Source organism: Hemiscyllium ocellatum, chromosome 21 (assembly GCF_020745735.1).
Source record: "Hemiscyllium ocellatum isolate sHemOce1 chromosome 21, sHemOce1.pat.X.cur, whole genome shotgun sequence".
Lineage (NCBI taxonomy): Eukaryota > Metazoa > Chordata > Chondrichthyes > Orectolobiformes > Hemiscylliidae > Hemiscyllium > Hemiscyllium ocellatum.
Window position 1 is genome coordinate 56,820,407 of NC_083421.1, and position 14,413 is coordinate 56,834,819.

Consider the following 14,413-nt stretch of genomic DNA (forward strand, 5'->3'; position numbering starts at 1 on the left):
ATTATGGCACAGACAGGGAACACAGGGGGCTAATACCTTCAACATCTCAACATCTTATCTGTGCTGACACCATTTATTACAGTTAACCGGAGAATTTAACTTTTAAAACATGTTTTGTGATGTACATATGAAAGAAGTGAAACTATCATGGTCACTCTAACAGATGAGAGACTTAACAAACAATCAAGGTGTTTTTCAATGTATAATTTCAGTTACATCACACTGTAAACTTTTGCTGTAAATACTGTCTTACAATTGTGTACTCCACAACCACCTGATGAATGAGCGGTGCTTTGAAAGCTCATGCTTCCAATTAAACCTGTTGGACTATAGCCCCACTCCAACCTTACTCAATCCTAATCCAGCCCTACACAACACAAACTTATCTATCCCAATTCTACCACATTACAACTATACCCAAACCCAACTCAATTCAATCTAACATAATCTAAACCATCCCACTTAACCTAATTCCATTCCAACTCAACCCACACAACTCTACCCCGATCCAATCCAACTCTGACCCTTCCCAACTAAATTCAATTCAACCCAAACTGACCCAACTCAACTCCACCCTCCCTTACAGTGATATGGTCCCATTTAAACCACTTGAAAGATCAGTATTGCTCTTGGTAACTAGCTTAGTTACTTGAGTGTGCGGTACTGACACACAGAAGCACAATAAATAATGCAATTTGAGAATTTCTTCACTAAACTGCACTGACTTCTGCAGACTTTATTACATAACAAATTAAGAAAAACAATTAGACACTATGGTATCAATGGTTTCCAACAATGACAGTTCTGAAAAGTACCACCACTCATATTAAAATCAACACAATCAGTTAAATACAGTGTAAAATTACACATCATTTTCAAAGAAAAATTGATAGTTGAAAAAAGACAACAGAAAGGACTAGTCATGAACTATTCCCACAACACTCACTGGGAACAATGACATTCCTCATACAGCCAGTTAGTTGATATGTTGTAGGGCCAGGTAAGTGAGTTGATTGGAGATTATGTTGGGGAGCTAGGAAGACAGAGATTACACAACACAGCTAAGATGGTTGGAAACAATGTCTGAATGGGCACCAGGGAATGTACAGAAATATTTAAGCAGCCATTCTGAGAATTTGTGACTTTAATTCCAACAGTCCTATCTGAAAATACACAAGAGGATTCAGAACAATTGTATTAGAGCAAGCAGGAGAGTCTGCAGCAGAAGGAACATGAGATTCCAAAAATGTAGCCCCTTGGCCTGAGGTTACACCAGGACCATTACTGAGCATGTGTGAAGTTACACAAGTACGGTCATTGCACAAGTGTGAAATTCTACAGAGTTAATTAGTGAGCAAATGTGAAAATACACAAGGGCAGTTAGAGAGCAAGTGTGAGGTTACACAAATGTTAGCCACATAAGGATAGTAAGTGAGCAGATATGAGATTACACATGAGCAATAAGCAAACAGGTTTACAGAGGAGTAACTAAGCTGCCAAGTGTTAAGTTACACAGGGGAAACTGGTGAATTAATTAGTGTGAAGTTTCACTGGGAATTGGCATCAATTGTGAAATTTCTCAGAAATGAGTACATGCTACAAATGGAACTTTGGACATTCCTTAACACAAGAGAAGCTTTTGCACATATCCTGGTGTAGTGCATAAATAGACCAGACAACCCAAGCTATCAATGGCAATCCTTATCTTCCACATGCACAGTGAACTTAATCTCACTTGTCCTTTTTTTTAAGGTTAGATTTCCTACAGTGTGGGGACAGGCCCTTTGGCCCAACCCTCCAAAGAGTCACCCACCCAGACCCAATTCCTCAGCACTACAGGCAATTTAGCATGGCCAATTCATCTGACCTGCACATCTTTGGACTGTGGGAGGAAACCCATACAGACACGGGGAGAATGTGCACAGTCAGTCGCCCGAGGCTGGAATCAAACCTGGGACCCTGGTGCTGTGAGGCAGCAGTGCTAACTACTGTGTTGTTGCTGTTCCTACACATTTTTATTCACCTTTTCTTCAACTATCCATCAACCCAACTTCTCCATCTTGAAAAGATCTCTCTCAATCACTGACTCTGTCAGTGCATCCACATCCTTGTGTACAAATGTTTTGCCTGTACTTGGTCCCAAATCTCTGAGATCGTTGAGAAATGTGTCTAGAATGATAAAAAGTGGGAAACACTTTGATAAAGTGCCTGTGTAATATCTATAGGGCACAGAAATATGCAGTCTGCTTCTGTTCAGACATTACAGAACACATGGAAAACATTAACATCCTGTCTGTTTTCAGGCTTTAACAACATCCCAATATTTGTGAGCCGTCTCCTGCACAAAGTAACCGGGAATGGGAATGGGAATGATCCTCAGACCATAGTGAGTTCATCAATCAATGTCGGGACACAAGAACCAAGTCCACCAGGGTTCCTGCTCCAAACTTTAGGATAGTTAAACCTTGGTGGAAAGTATGGACATCTCAATGTTCTGTGAGGATTGCACTCAGTCCGTGATGTCCCCCCACAGCTGACTAACCCTATCACCAATCACTATTGAGGCCCAGTGTATTCACATAGTTGGAACATAAGGATATACTAAGGCACCCAGGGGCTTGGGAAAGTTGGGGGAGGAGTGAGTTCATTAATCAGATTATTCTGTGTATTGCTGAAAATGTGTTGCTGGTTAAAGCACAGCAGGTTAGGCAGCATCCAAGGAACAGGAAATTCGACGTTTCGGACCAGAGTCCTTCATCAGGAATCTATTCTGTGTATTGACTTGTTAACATAACTTTTCTCTATTTTTTATTCATGCATGCGATGTGGTTATCCCCTACTGGGTCTGCATTTATTCCCCATCCCTAATTGCCCAGATGGGAGTTAATTCAAGTCAACCAGAGCACTGTGGATCAGGAGTCACATAGAGGCCAGACCCAGGCAAGGATTGAAAGGCTTCCTTCCCTAAAAGGCATTAGTAAATAAACAAAATCCACTCCATGAATAAAATTGCATTTTATAATATATTGTCCTTTGAATTACTGATATTAATATGTTGGTGGTGGTTACAGTTCACTCAGGAAACCAGAATTGTCATGGTAACACTCTTACAGGCATGTAGCTGTCCTGAACAACATATATTGATGATGGAGACTTCAAGGTTCCTTGCATCATGTCACTGATTAACAATCTCTCCTGATCTTATTGCCTACATTGATATGTGTTGGAAGGGTTTACAGGTTGATAATTAACCTGCTTAGTCATGCTATTGGTGCATCTTCCTTGGCCATCAAGTCCTGGGGTGGGAATTGAGCTTAGAATTTCTGGCTTAGATAGAATTCCTCCTCAGTGTGGAAGCAGGCCATTCGGCCCATACCAACACTCCAAAGAGCATCACTCTCAACCCCATCTTCCTACCCTGTAACCCTGCATTTCCCATAGCTAACACACTTAGCCTGCACATCCATGGCCACCACGGGCAATTTAGCATGGCCAATCCACCCTAACTTGCACATCTTTGGACTGTGGAAGGAAACCGGAGCATCCGGAGAGAACCCACACAGACACAGGGAGAACGTGCAAACTCCACACAGACAGTTGCCCAAGGATGGAATTGAACTTGGGTCCCCGATGCTGTGAGGCAGCAGCGCTAACCACTGAGCCACCGTGCCAACCCGACAACCACTGAGCTATTGTGTTGCCAGTAAGTGTTGACACTTATCCAATGCACCACAGGACCTCCCATCCAGTGTTATAAATGACCTCATGCATAGTTGTGGTCGTGGTGTGGCAGAAATGGATGAGTCATTCAGAGACACAGGCCATTACACTGGTGTCATGGTCATCCAATTATAGGAAGGATGTTATTAAGCGGGAGAGGGTTCAGAAGAGATTTACCAGGATGTTGCCAGGTATGGAAGGCTGGATAGGCCAGGAGTTTTACCGCTGAAGCGTAGGGAGTTGAGAGGTGAGTTTATGTAAAATAATGAGAGGTATAGATGGAGATAGTGGCAGGTGTCCTTTCCCTAGGATTGAGGATTTCAAGACAAGGGTGGGGGGAAGGGGGGGCAATCATTTTTAAGGTGGGAAGAGAGAGATTTAAAAAACAGGCATAAGGGGCAAATTTGTTTTCCACAGAGGGTGGTTTGAGTGTGGAATGAACTTCCTGAGGATTTGTGAATGCAGGTATAGTTACAACATTTAAAAGACATTTGGATAAGTACATGAATAGGAAAGGTTTGGAGGGGTATGGGCCAGGAGCACACAGGTGGGAATAGTTTAGTTTGGAATTACGGTCGGCATGGACTGGTTGGGCTGAAGGGTCTGTTTCCGTGCTGTATGACTCGATGTCCTTGAAGCCTACCACAGCAACAGTTGGAACTTGGATCAATGACTAAATCAGAGATATAAAGCTAGTCCCATGAACATATTGTTTTTTTAAAAAAAATCTGGTTCCCGGCTCCCCTTTACACCCAGAGTTGCTTCTTAACCGTCCCCTACAATATGGCACAGGTAGCAGAACCTAATCTTCCCAGTGACAGCCACATCCCAAAAATAAATAAACTAAGTCAGCATTTACAAAAAAGTACAGCTCCAGGCAAATGATGAGGATGAGGTAGCAGGGGGAAGCTACAGGTAAAGAGAATAATTCCCCCTGTCTACAGTCAACTCTTCTACTAGAGAAGGAAAGCAACATAAGGGAAAGTTGTAAAAGTGAGTAACTTAATCAAAGATAACCATGATACAACCATTTGACTGCGTTTCTGATGTGAATTTAAAACAGGCCATTATGTCAGGTATATAAACTTTGTAAACTGAACACTGTAAAACAAACATTTGCGTATGGGGAATTACAGTCTGCACATAGCCACTAAATTTCAGCAGGAGGTAGACTGCCTTCATTAATGGGCTGCTTGTAACTAGACACTAATCAGATCAAGTTGACTTGGCAATATGCCTCGTGTGGTACAAATGACAATGATTACTCCCTACACATTCTCCTATTATAGGTCTTTAAAATGTGATATTGCACACTGCTTCTGAGAGCTTTATTTCCATAGATGCATTCCTATTCACAGACTTTCACCGGGTGGGGGTCAGGGTGATCTCACCACAAGTGCAATCTTGCACATCCCTCCCAAGCCCCAGTGTACTGCAGCCAACTGACATACTCCTATCACGTAATGCATCAGAGCCTAGGCTCAAACAATGGGCACTTCGACCGTACTATGTCATCCTTCACTGTCACTGTTCACAACATACATAAAAGATATAAATGTCCAGCTATTAGGGATCCTGCAGCAACTAGAAAGCCTGACGTGGCAGAATCTTCAGCCACTTTCTGATCTTTAACTCTCACTTGGCTAAAGTAAAGCTACAACTCTGTTGTGGTGTCAGCTGTGGCTCAGTGGGTAATGCTCTCACTCTGAGTCAGAAGGTTATGAATTCCAGTCCCCCTCCAGAGATTTCAGTCTTAATTAAGGCTGGGCCAATAAAGTATGGAGCTAGAAAAATGCACAGCAGGTCAAGCAGCACCAGAGGAGCGGGGGAGTCGGCGTTTCAGGTTGGGACCTTTCATCACCATGCTGAGGGAGTGCGACACTTTCAGACCAGATGCTCAGCTGAGGCTCTGCCTTCACCCTCAGGTGGACGTGAAAGATCCCAGGCATTATTTGGAGGAAGAGCTGGGGAGATCTCCCATAGAGTCGCAGGCAAAATGTATCCCTGAACTAACACCATGAAAGACGATGATCTGCTCCCAATCCCGTTACTGATTTGAAACTCAGTTTCTGTTGTAATGCAACATAGTGCTCGTGAAAATAGTTTCCCTGGTTTTTGAATTAGAGTTATAGAGATGTATCAGCACGGAAACAGACCCTTCGGTCAAACCTGTCCATGCCGAACAGATGTCCCATCCCAATCTAGTCCCACCTGCCAGCACGTGGCCCATTTCCCTCTAAACCCTTCCTATTCATATACCCATCCAGATGCATTTTAAATGTTGCAATTGTACCAGCCTCCACCACACCCTCTGGCAGCTCATTCCATACACGTACCACCCTCTGCATGAAAAATTGCCCCTTAGGTCTCTTTTATACCTTTCCCCTCTCACTCTAAACCTATGCCCTCTAGTTCTGGACTCACCCACCCCAGGGAAAAGACTTTGTCCATTTATCCTATCCATGCCCCTCATGATTTTATGAATCTCTATAAGGTCACCCCTCAGCCTCCAACGCTCCAGGGAAAACAGCCCCAGCCTATTCAACCTCTTCCTATAGCTCAAATCCTCCAACTCTGGCAACATCCTTGTAAATCTTTTCTGAACCCTTTCAAGTTTACAGTATCCTTCCGATGGGGAGGAGACCAGAATTGCAGGCAATATTCCAAAAGTGTCTTGTACAGCCTCAACATGAAGTCCTGACTCCGAAACTCAATTCTCTGACCAATAAAGGAAAGCATACCAAACACCTCCTTCACTATCCTATCTACCTGCAACTCTACTTTCAAGGAGCTATGAACCTGCACTCCAAGGTCTCTTTGTTCAGCAACACTCCCCAGGATCTTACCATTAAGTGTATAAGTCCTGCTAAGATTTGCTTTCCTAAAATGCAGCACCTCGCATTTATCTGGATTAAACTCCATCTGCCACTCCTCAGCCCACTGGTCGATTGAGAATCGGTATTGTCTATTCTACACTAAAGCAACCTGCATTTATATCGCGCCTTTAATGTGCTTAAATTTCTGAAAACACCACACAGAAGCATTATCAATGAAATTCTGACAGAGGCATATCAGGTCAGTTAACCAAAAGCTTTACTAAAGAGGTAGATGTGAAGGAGCATTTTAAGAGAGGGGTGGAGAGGCTGGTTAGAAAGGATTTCAGCACCTAGGGCTCAGTCATCTGAATGGCCACTTCCGCTGGAGTGATCAAAACTGGGCATGACTGAGAGATGGAAAGACACCCTTGTCCCAAGTAAAACCAATGGGGAAATTGACACACTGAGAAAAGCATTTGCCTCCAGAATGATAGTGTGCTTGCGGTGGATTGAAGCCTTGCAGTGGAATACATTTCATTTACATTTGATTGCACAGGTTCAGACAGAAGGAAACGGAGAATGAATCCAACGTAATACACCTCAGACTTTCCCGCCACTTGAAATATTTGTGCTTGTTTCACCAAAGACAGACCAATTTCCTCCGACCGTCCAGACTGTCGCGACAGGTGGAACCTGAACCCACAGGTGACAGGAGCAATCAAAGAGGACATAATTCCTTCGCAGAACGACAGATAAATCTCACAAGCCAGCCCAAGCTACTCATTCCCATGGAGGTTCATTTAGCATCAGATGGTTTTCATTAAGAATTCAACATTTTACCACAGACCTGCACAAAAGGAACACCAGAGAACTGCCAGCAAAATTAATGCAGTTTCCAGATGTGCAAGCTTTCTAACAGTCCCTCTGATTCAGCGTTCAACGTTTGTTTAATGAAAGCCGTCAATCATTGAGATTGTAAGATCCAGGCTTCAGCTATATTTCAGGACAAGTCAAATCCTCAACCGTAACAATGACCTGTCTAACCTATTCCCTCAGTACTAATCTGAAAATGTGTTGCTGGTTAAAGCGCAGCAGGTCAGGCAGCATCCAAGGAACAGGAAATTCGACGTTTCGGGCAAAAGCCCTTCATCAGGAATCACAGTACAAATCAGACACAATCCAGGTGGATTACGGTACCATCACTAAATCCTTCAGGAACATGCAACAGTGGTCCTTATGAGCTTCATTTATCCTTCTTCTCCACTTCGAAACCGAAACACTCTGGAGCCCAGGGGTCATATCTCGACTGTGTCTGGAGCAGGCAGGCAGGAAGAAACATTTTTTGCTTCCTTCTGCTTTTACAGGATTTGGAGATCACTGGCAAGGCCAGCGTCAGTGTCCCATCCCTAACTGCCCTCGAACTGACAGCTTGCTGAAACATTTCATAGAAAGTCACAGACAGGACCCTAAATGTAGCGGGATAGTGAACAGGCTTGGTTTTTATCACCACTACCGAGAGCAGCTCTACCAGATTTATTTCTGAAGAAGGGCTTATGCCGGAAACGTCGAATCTCCTGTTCCTTGGATGCTGCCTGACCTGCTGCGCTTTTCCAGCAACCAGATTTATTCACTGGATTTTAAACTCCACCAGCTGACATACTGGGGATTCGAACCCATGCCCCTCAACAGTAGGTGTGGGGATCTGTAATTCAGTGACATTACCCTGGACGGCACAGTGGCTCAGTGGTTATTACTGCTGCCTGACAGCACCATGGACTGGGTTCGATTCCACCCTTGGATGACTGACTGTGTGGAGTTTGCACATTCGCCCCGTGCCTGAGTGGATTTCCTCCCACAGTCCAAAGATGTGCTGGTTCGGTGGATGAGCCATGCTAAATCGTCTATGATGAGGCAAAAGTGAGGGCTGCAGATCACAGTAGTGCTGGAAAAGCACAGCAGGTCAGGCAGCATCCGAGGAGCCCATCCTGATGAAAGGCTTTTGCCCGAAACGTCAATTTTGCTGCTTGTTAGATGCTGCCTGATCTGCTGTGCTTTTCCAGCACCACTCTGAGCTAGAAATTGTCTATGATGTCCAAGCTCGTGCAGGTTAGGTAGACTAGTTGTGGGAAATATAGGGATAGGGCAGGGGGCTCGGTCTGGGTGGGATGTTCTTTGCTGTGGACTTGGTGGGCCAAATAGCCTGCCTCCACATTGTAGGGATTCTATGATTCCCCTATAGCACGATCACCCCCATGAACATACCCATAAAGACTGAAGGATAAAAGTATCCATTCGTTGGCTTCCTAGGGCCTTTGTAGGCTGGCAACTAGCAATCAGAAGGTGAGTTACTTGCAGCAGGACTCTGAACCTCTGAGCTGCTCTGGTCACCTCAGCTTTTACATGGCTAGTCCCTACATTACAACAGGAAATATATTTCAAAACCTGGCTATGAGGCATTGTGGAACATCCCAAAGGTGCACAGGATGCAGTATTAATGCAAGTCCTTTAATCCATTGTGGGCTTTGGAAAAGGACAAATTGTAGATATTGCAAAAAGAAGAATAAACATTTATACAAGAATTTGTGCTGTAACTAACAGCAATGGCTGCAGCAGAGACAGCAATGTGTGAAAGTCACTGATTGCTACTGCTAACTAAAATAGACAATCAGAAATTCATTCAGCCTTTAAATTATGACACAATTTACCGTAAGTACTGTCTTCAATCAATTATACTATAATTTACAGTGATATCAATGAGCACTTCAACAGGGTCCTCTTAGGAGTCCTGAGCCAATTGCACTTTAACTGCTCGCTGGGATAACTCATTCCTTTCAGGGAGCTGTGTGGAGAGGAGGTGTAGATACTCACACTGGCTCATCCAAAGGGCGCCACTCTACGTAATGGTAAAACCTCTGCACACTGGTGAGCCACTCTCGCAGGATAGCGGTCGTGTTGTCTATATTGTGATCCGTTGCTGCCCTGAACAAACAAACATGAAACCTGAGTGCAGAAATGTACATCACTGTGTATCTCACAAACTGCTAGCAACCATAGCTAACTGCAGAATGTCTGCTGTATTGCCCTTTTAATTACCACCACCTGACTGGGGAAGGGTAAGTCACAACAGAGACCTAAATATTTGATCAAGTATCCTTTAAGGCAGGAATCTTTCCAATTTTAACCTATCTAGTCCAAAGATGACTCCAGGTCCAGCACGGATATTTTCAATCAACCCTTTCAGAGATGTACCTGACACTAATCCAAGGGTAAGTGGGACTTGCATTGACAGTGTGGTGCTGGAAAAGCACAGCAGACCAGGCAGCAGGAGGATTGACGTTTGAGGTATAAGGTCTTCATCAGGATTCCTGATGAGTGGCTTATGCCTGTAACGTCAATCCTCCTGCTCCTCGGATGCTGCGCTTTTTCAGCACCACGCTCTCGACTCTGATCTCCAGTCCTCACTTTCCCACAGGCGGGTCTTGAACCCAGGACTCTGCAATCAGAAGTAGGGACACTACCACTGCACCACAAGAGCCCTGTGGCTCCATGTCAGTGTGGCTGACTCAAAGCAGTTGAAGGCCCACACCCTCCAAGATATTGTCATTCCGTGGAGGACTGATGTGGACTCGATGGGCCAAATGGCCTGCTTCCACATTGTAGGGATTCTACAGTTTTATTACCAGCCTCTTGCACACCCTCAATTTTAACTGCTCGCCCACAGGTGGCGCTGTCTTAATCTCATTTTAGATTAGATTCCCTACAGCGTGGAAACAGGCCCTTCGGCCCAACCAGTCCACACTGACCCTCTGAAGAGTAACTCACCCAGACCCAGTTCTCTCTGAATGATGCACCTAACACTATGCGCAATTTAGCATGGCCAGTTCACCTGACCTGCACATCTTTGGACTGTGGGAGGAAACCGGAGCACCCGCAGGAAACCCACACAGATACGGGGAGAATGTGCAAACTCCACACAGACAGTGGCCCGAGGCTGGAATTGAACCTGGGACCCTGGTGCTGTGAGGCAGCGGTGCTAACGGCTAAGCCACCGTGCCATCCCCCATCTTCGGGAATTCCCCCTGTCAGGCTCTTCCACTCTCTCCTCTCATTTAAAACCTTCTACTAACATCACCTAGTGTCCCCTGTACCAGAGGAGTCACGTTTAGGTTTATTGTCACATGTACTTAAGTACAGGAGTACAGTGAAAAGTTTGCAATGTTGCTCCACATGGAGTTGCTGGGAGTCTGGGTGGGATGCTCTTTTTGGGGGGGGGGGGGGGGCAGTGTGGACTCGAAGGGCCGAGTGGCCTGCTTTTACATTGTCGGGATTCTATGATTCTAAATGCTGGTCCAGCCAGTGACACCCAAGCCCCACGAACAAATTAAAACAAAATGTTTAATTATTGTTCCTATGAAGGGCTATGGAGATGTTTTACTATGTCAAAGGCACTATATAAATGCAGGTTGTTGATGCGACGTACCTAGCCACACAGTCAAATTAAGTGTATTGAAATGAAACGGGGCAACCCATCAACCCAACATCACCTTTTCTTGGGTAAGCAGGGGCTGATCAATCAGATGGAGTTGGTAGGGTAGTGGAAATTAGCAATCACTGGTTCAAATCCTACCTGGTGGAATTAAATTCAATTGATTAAAACACGGTCTGGGTTTGAAAAACTAGTATTGGTCATAGTGATCATAAAACTAGTGTCACCTTGACCTGCTCGAGCCTCCACGTGACTTCAGACACACAGCAATGCAGCTGCCTGTGAAATGTCTGAGCAAGGCATTAAGTTCAAGGACACACACACATACATATATACACATACACACACACACACACACACACACACATATACACACATACACATACACACACACACACATATACACACACACACATATACACACACAAACATACAAAAGGACAATGAGGAGTGGACACATCCCAAAACTTAACTCTTACAAACTGGATGCAAGAGAATATTAGTTTGTCGGGGTGGAACGTTGTATTTCCAGTCTATGAGTTATTTAGCTCAAATGTGAAAACTACATCAACTTACACCATTGTTAAAATAAAATGTTTTTTTTCTAAAATGAGTGTCTCTGCACAAACACAGAAGATCATCCTGTAATAGTTAGCTCCCAAGTAAAACTGGCATTTAAATCACTCGACAGCCACAATCCGGACTGTGTAAGGTATCTCCTGTCCATCAGAAACTTACACTTGGCTGCTGCTTCTATGCTGCAAACAGAAACACTTTACTGAGACTCCAAGTTTAGGGAAATGTATATTATTCAAAACTGTGGCTCCATCTCGTGCCAAATGCTGTACAGTCCCAAAACTCTGGAGTGTTCTTGTTACAACTTTCACGTGTAGAGTCAGAATGAGCTCCACCTGCACCTCTCTCGCCAATGATTTGGTTCACACCACATTCCACTCTGAGTTGGCAGCTTTTGGTCTTGGGGAGGGGGGGCGGGAAACAGGGTGATGTCCCACTGCCTGCACTATGTGGTCACTGGACAATGACCTGGTGCAAAGGCTCTGACTGATCTCTGCCCCTCCCTAACTCAGGCTCACTGAGGGTTAACCCCCACTCCCACTCACCTCCCGGCCAGAACCTCGCTCATTTGAGACTGGATCAGTCAGAAATATACTCATTAGAGTTTAGAAGGGATAAGGGATCTCTAGAAACTTACAAAATTCTAACAAGGTAAACGCACAGAGGAGGTTCACGATGACTGGGGACTTCAGAACCAGGGGTCACATTCTAATGATAAGTGAGAGCGAGGCATGGAGAAATTCCTTCACCCAGACACTGGAGAACCTGTGGAATTGTCTGCCACAGAAAGCAGTCTAGGAAGGAAGGATGTATGTAGTTGATTAAATTCTCCCACGGGATATGGGCGTTGCTGGCCCTTTATTTCCAGTTCCTAAAGGGCCTCTTCAATGCAAAGGGGAGGAAGCAGGAAACAGGGTTGGGGATGATCAGCCATGAATGGAGATACAGTTTTGAAGGGCCGAATGGTTTCCTCCAGCTGCTATAGTCTACGTACACACATGGGCTGAGGTCAGGAGTCAGACAATAGAATCATGGAATCCCAGTGAGAGCAAGGGGATGATACACATTCGCACACATATATACACACACACATATACATACACACACACACACACATACACACACACATACACATACATATACACATTTGTGGACAGCACGGTGGCATAGTGGTTAGCACTGTTGCCTCACAGCGCCAGAGACCCGGGTTCAATTCCCACCTCAGGTGACTCTCTGTGTGGTGTCTGCACATTCTCCCCCTGTCTGCGTGGGTTTCCTCCGGGTGCTCTGGTTTCCTCCCACAATCACAAAAAAAATGTGCAGGTTAGGTGAATTGGCCACGCTACATTGCCCGTAGTGTTAGCTGAAGGGGTAAATATAGGGGAATGGGCATGGGTGGATTGTGCTTTGGCAGGTCGATGTGGACTTTTCGGGCCGAAGGGCCTGTTTCCACACTGTAAGTAATCTAAAAAAAAACATACACATACAGAGGATCTTTGGTTCTAAAAGTGTTATACCATTCCTTCACTAACAATCCTGAGTGGAGTTAAGGTGGAGCTGAACTGAGGGGAGCAATCATTCCGGGATAACAGGCAAAAAGAACAGAGTTTGCAACAGGGAAGTGGATCTAACTATTTTCCAGACTCAAAATAACTTTGTTCGAATCCCTACAGTGTGGCCATTTGGCCCATTGAGTTAACACTGACCCTCCAAAGAGCATCCCACCCAGAATCAACCCCGCCCGCCCTAGCCAACCCTGCATTGCCCATGGCCAACCCAGCAAAAGCTGCACATCCCTGTACACCGTGAGCAATTTTAACACTGCAGAAAGAGGCCATTCGGCCCTGCAGTCAGCAACCCACCCAGATCCACCACAATCCCGCATTCTCCCATGGGCGATCCCACATCTTTGGGCTGTGGGAGGAAGCCGACAGCACCCGGACAGTCTCCCCATCCCCGAGACTGGGATCGAACCCGGGTCCCGGGCAGCAGCGCCCACCACAGAGTGCCCCCCACCCCCCCAGCCGGGTTGAGGAAGGTTCCTTTACCAGATGGAGATCCTGTGCTTGGGGTAGTCCAGCCGCTCGATGGCCCCCAGGTAGTAAGGCAGGGTGTGAGCCGTGTTCCGGGCGATGATCGCGATCAGCACGGTGGGGCTCTGCAGCGGCGACTCGCCGGGCTGCCGCTCCTCGGAAAAGTAGGCGCTAGCTGAAGGCAGCCGCCCCAGGCTGAGGCAGAGAGACAGCAGCGTGCACACAGCCCCGGCCATCGCCTTCAACAACAACGGCAGCATGGTGCAGGAGGCGGTGTTGCAGTCAGTCACACAACACTGGGCTGATTACCCCCACCCCAGGCAGCACCAGAGGCGCGTCAGCAACTCGGTCTGGGGAGGGTCTCGGAGAATAGGATCCAGACACAGACACAGAGAGAGAGAGAGGGAGGGAGAAAAAGTTTTTGAAAAGTTTCCAAGGCGTTCCTGCACTGGCGGAGTTGGCACCCACTAGAACATGAGAAAACTCTTTTTTAAAAACATGACTGGAGGCTAAAATGCGTTGGGGGGGGGGGGAGGTGGTGAGGAAAATTATTGTCCATGGAAACAAATTTTGCAGACAGGGTGGGTGGATTTTATGATTTGTGTTTCAAAATGCAATCTGTTTTGTGTCAAAGTTGAAGGCCGGACTGTTCAACATTATTTTAAAAAATCAGAAACCGATATCATCTGTTCCAGGGAGATAATTAACACCCTCCCCCGGGGGGTTTATTGGATTAGATTCCCGACAGTGTGGAAACAGGCCCTTCGGCCCATCCAGTCTGC

General features: G+C 45.7%; 1 protein-coding gene across 2 annotated transcripts in view; it reads right to left on the minus strand.

Moving 5' to 3' along the window:
• cercam (cerebral endothelial cell adhesion molecule) overlaps positions 1–13,971 on the minus strand; it is a 116,587-nt gene extending 102,616 nt beyond the window's left edge. For both annotated transcript variants that reach the window (XM_060841525.1, XM_060841526.1), the window contains exons 1-2: positions 13,647–13,971; positions 9,405–9,515 (exon numbers count right to left, since the gene is read on the minus strand). In XM_060841525.1, coding sequence (XP_060697508.1) covers positions 9,405–9,515; positions 13,647–13,891 — 356 coding nt within the window. In that variant the 5' untranslated portion in view covers positions 13,892–13,971. The remainder of the gene's footprint in view (positions 1–9,404; positions 9,516–13,646) is intronic.
• Between the last annotated feature and the right edge of the window lie 442 nt (positions 13,972–14,413).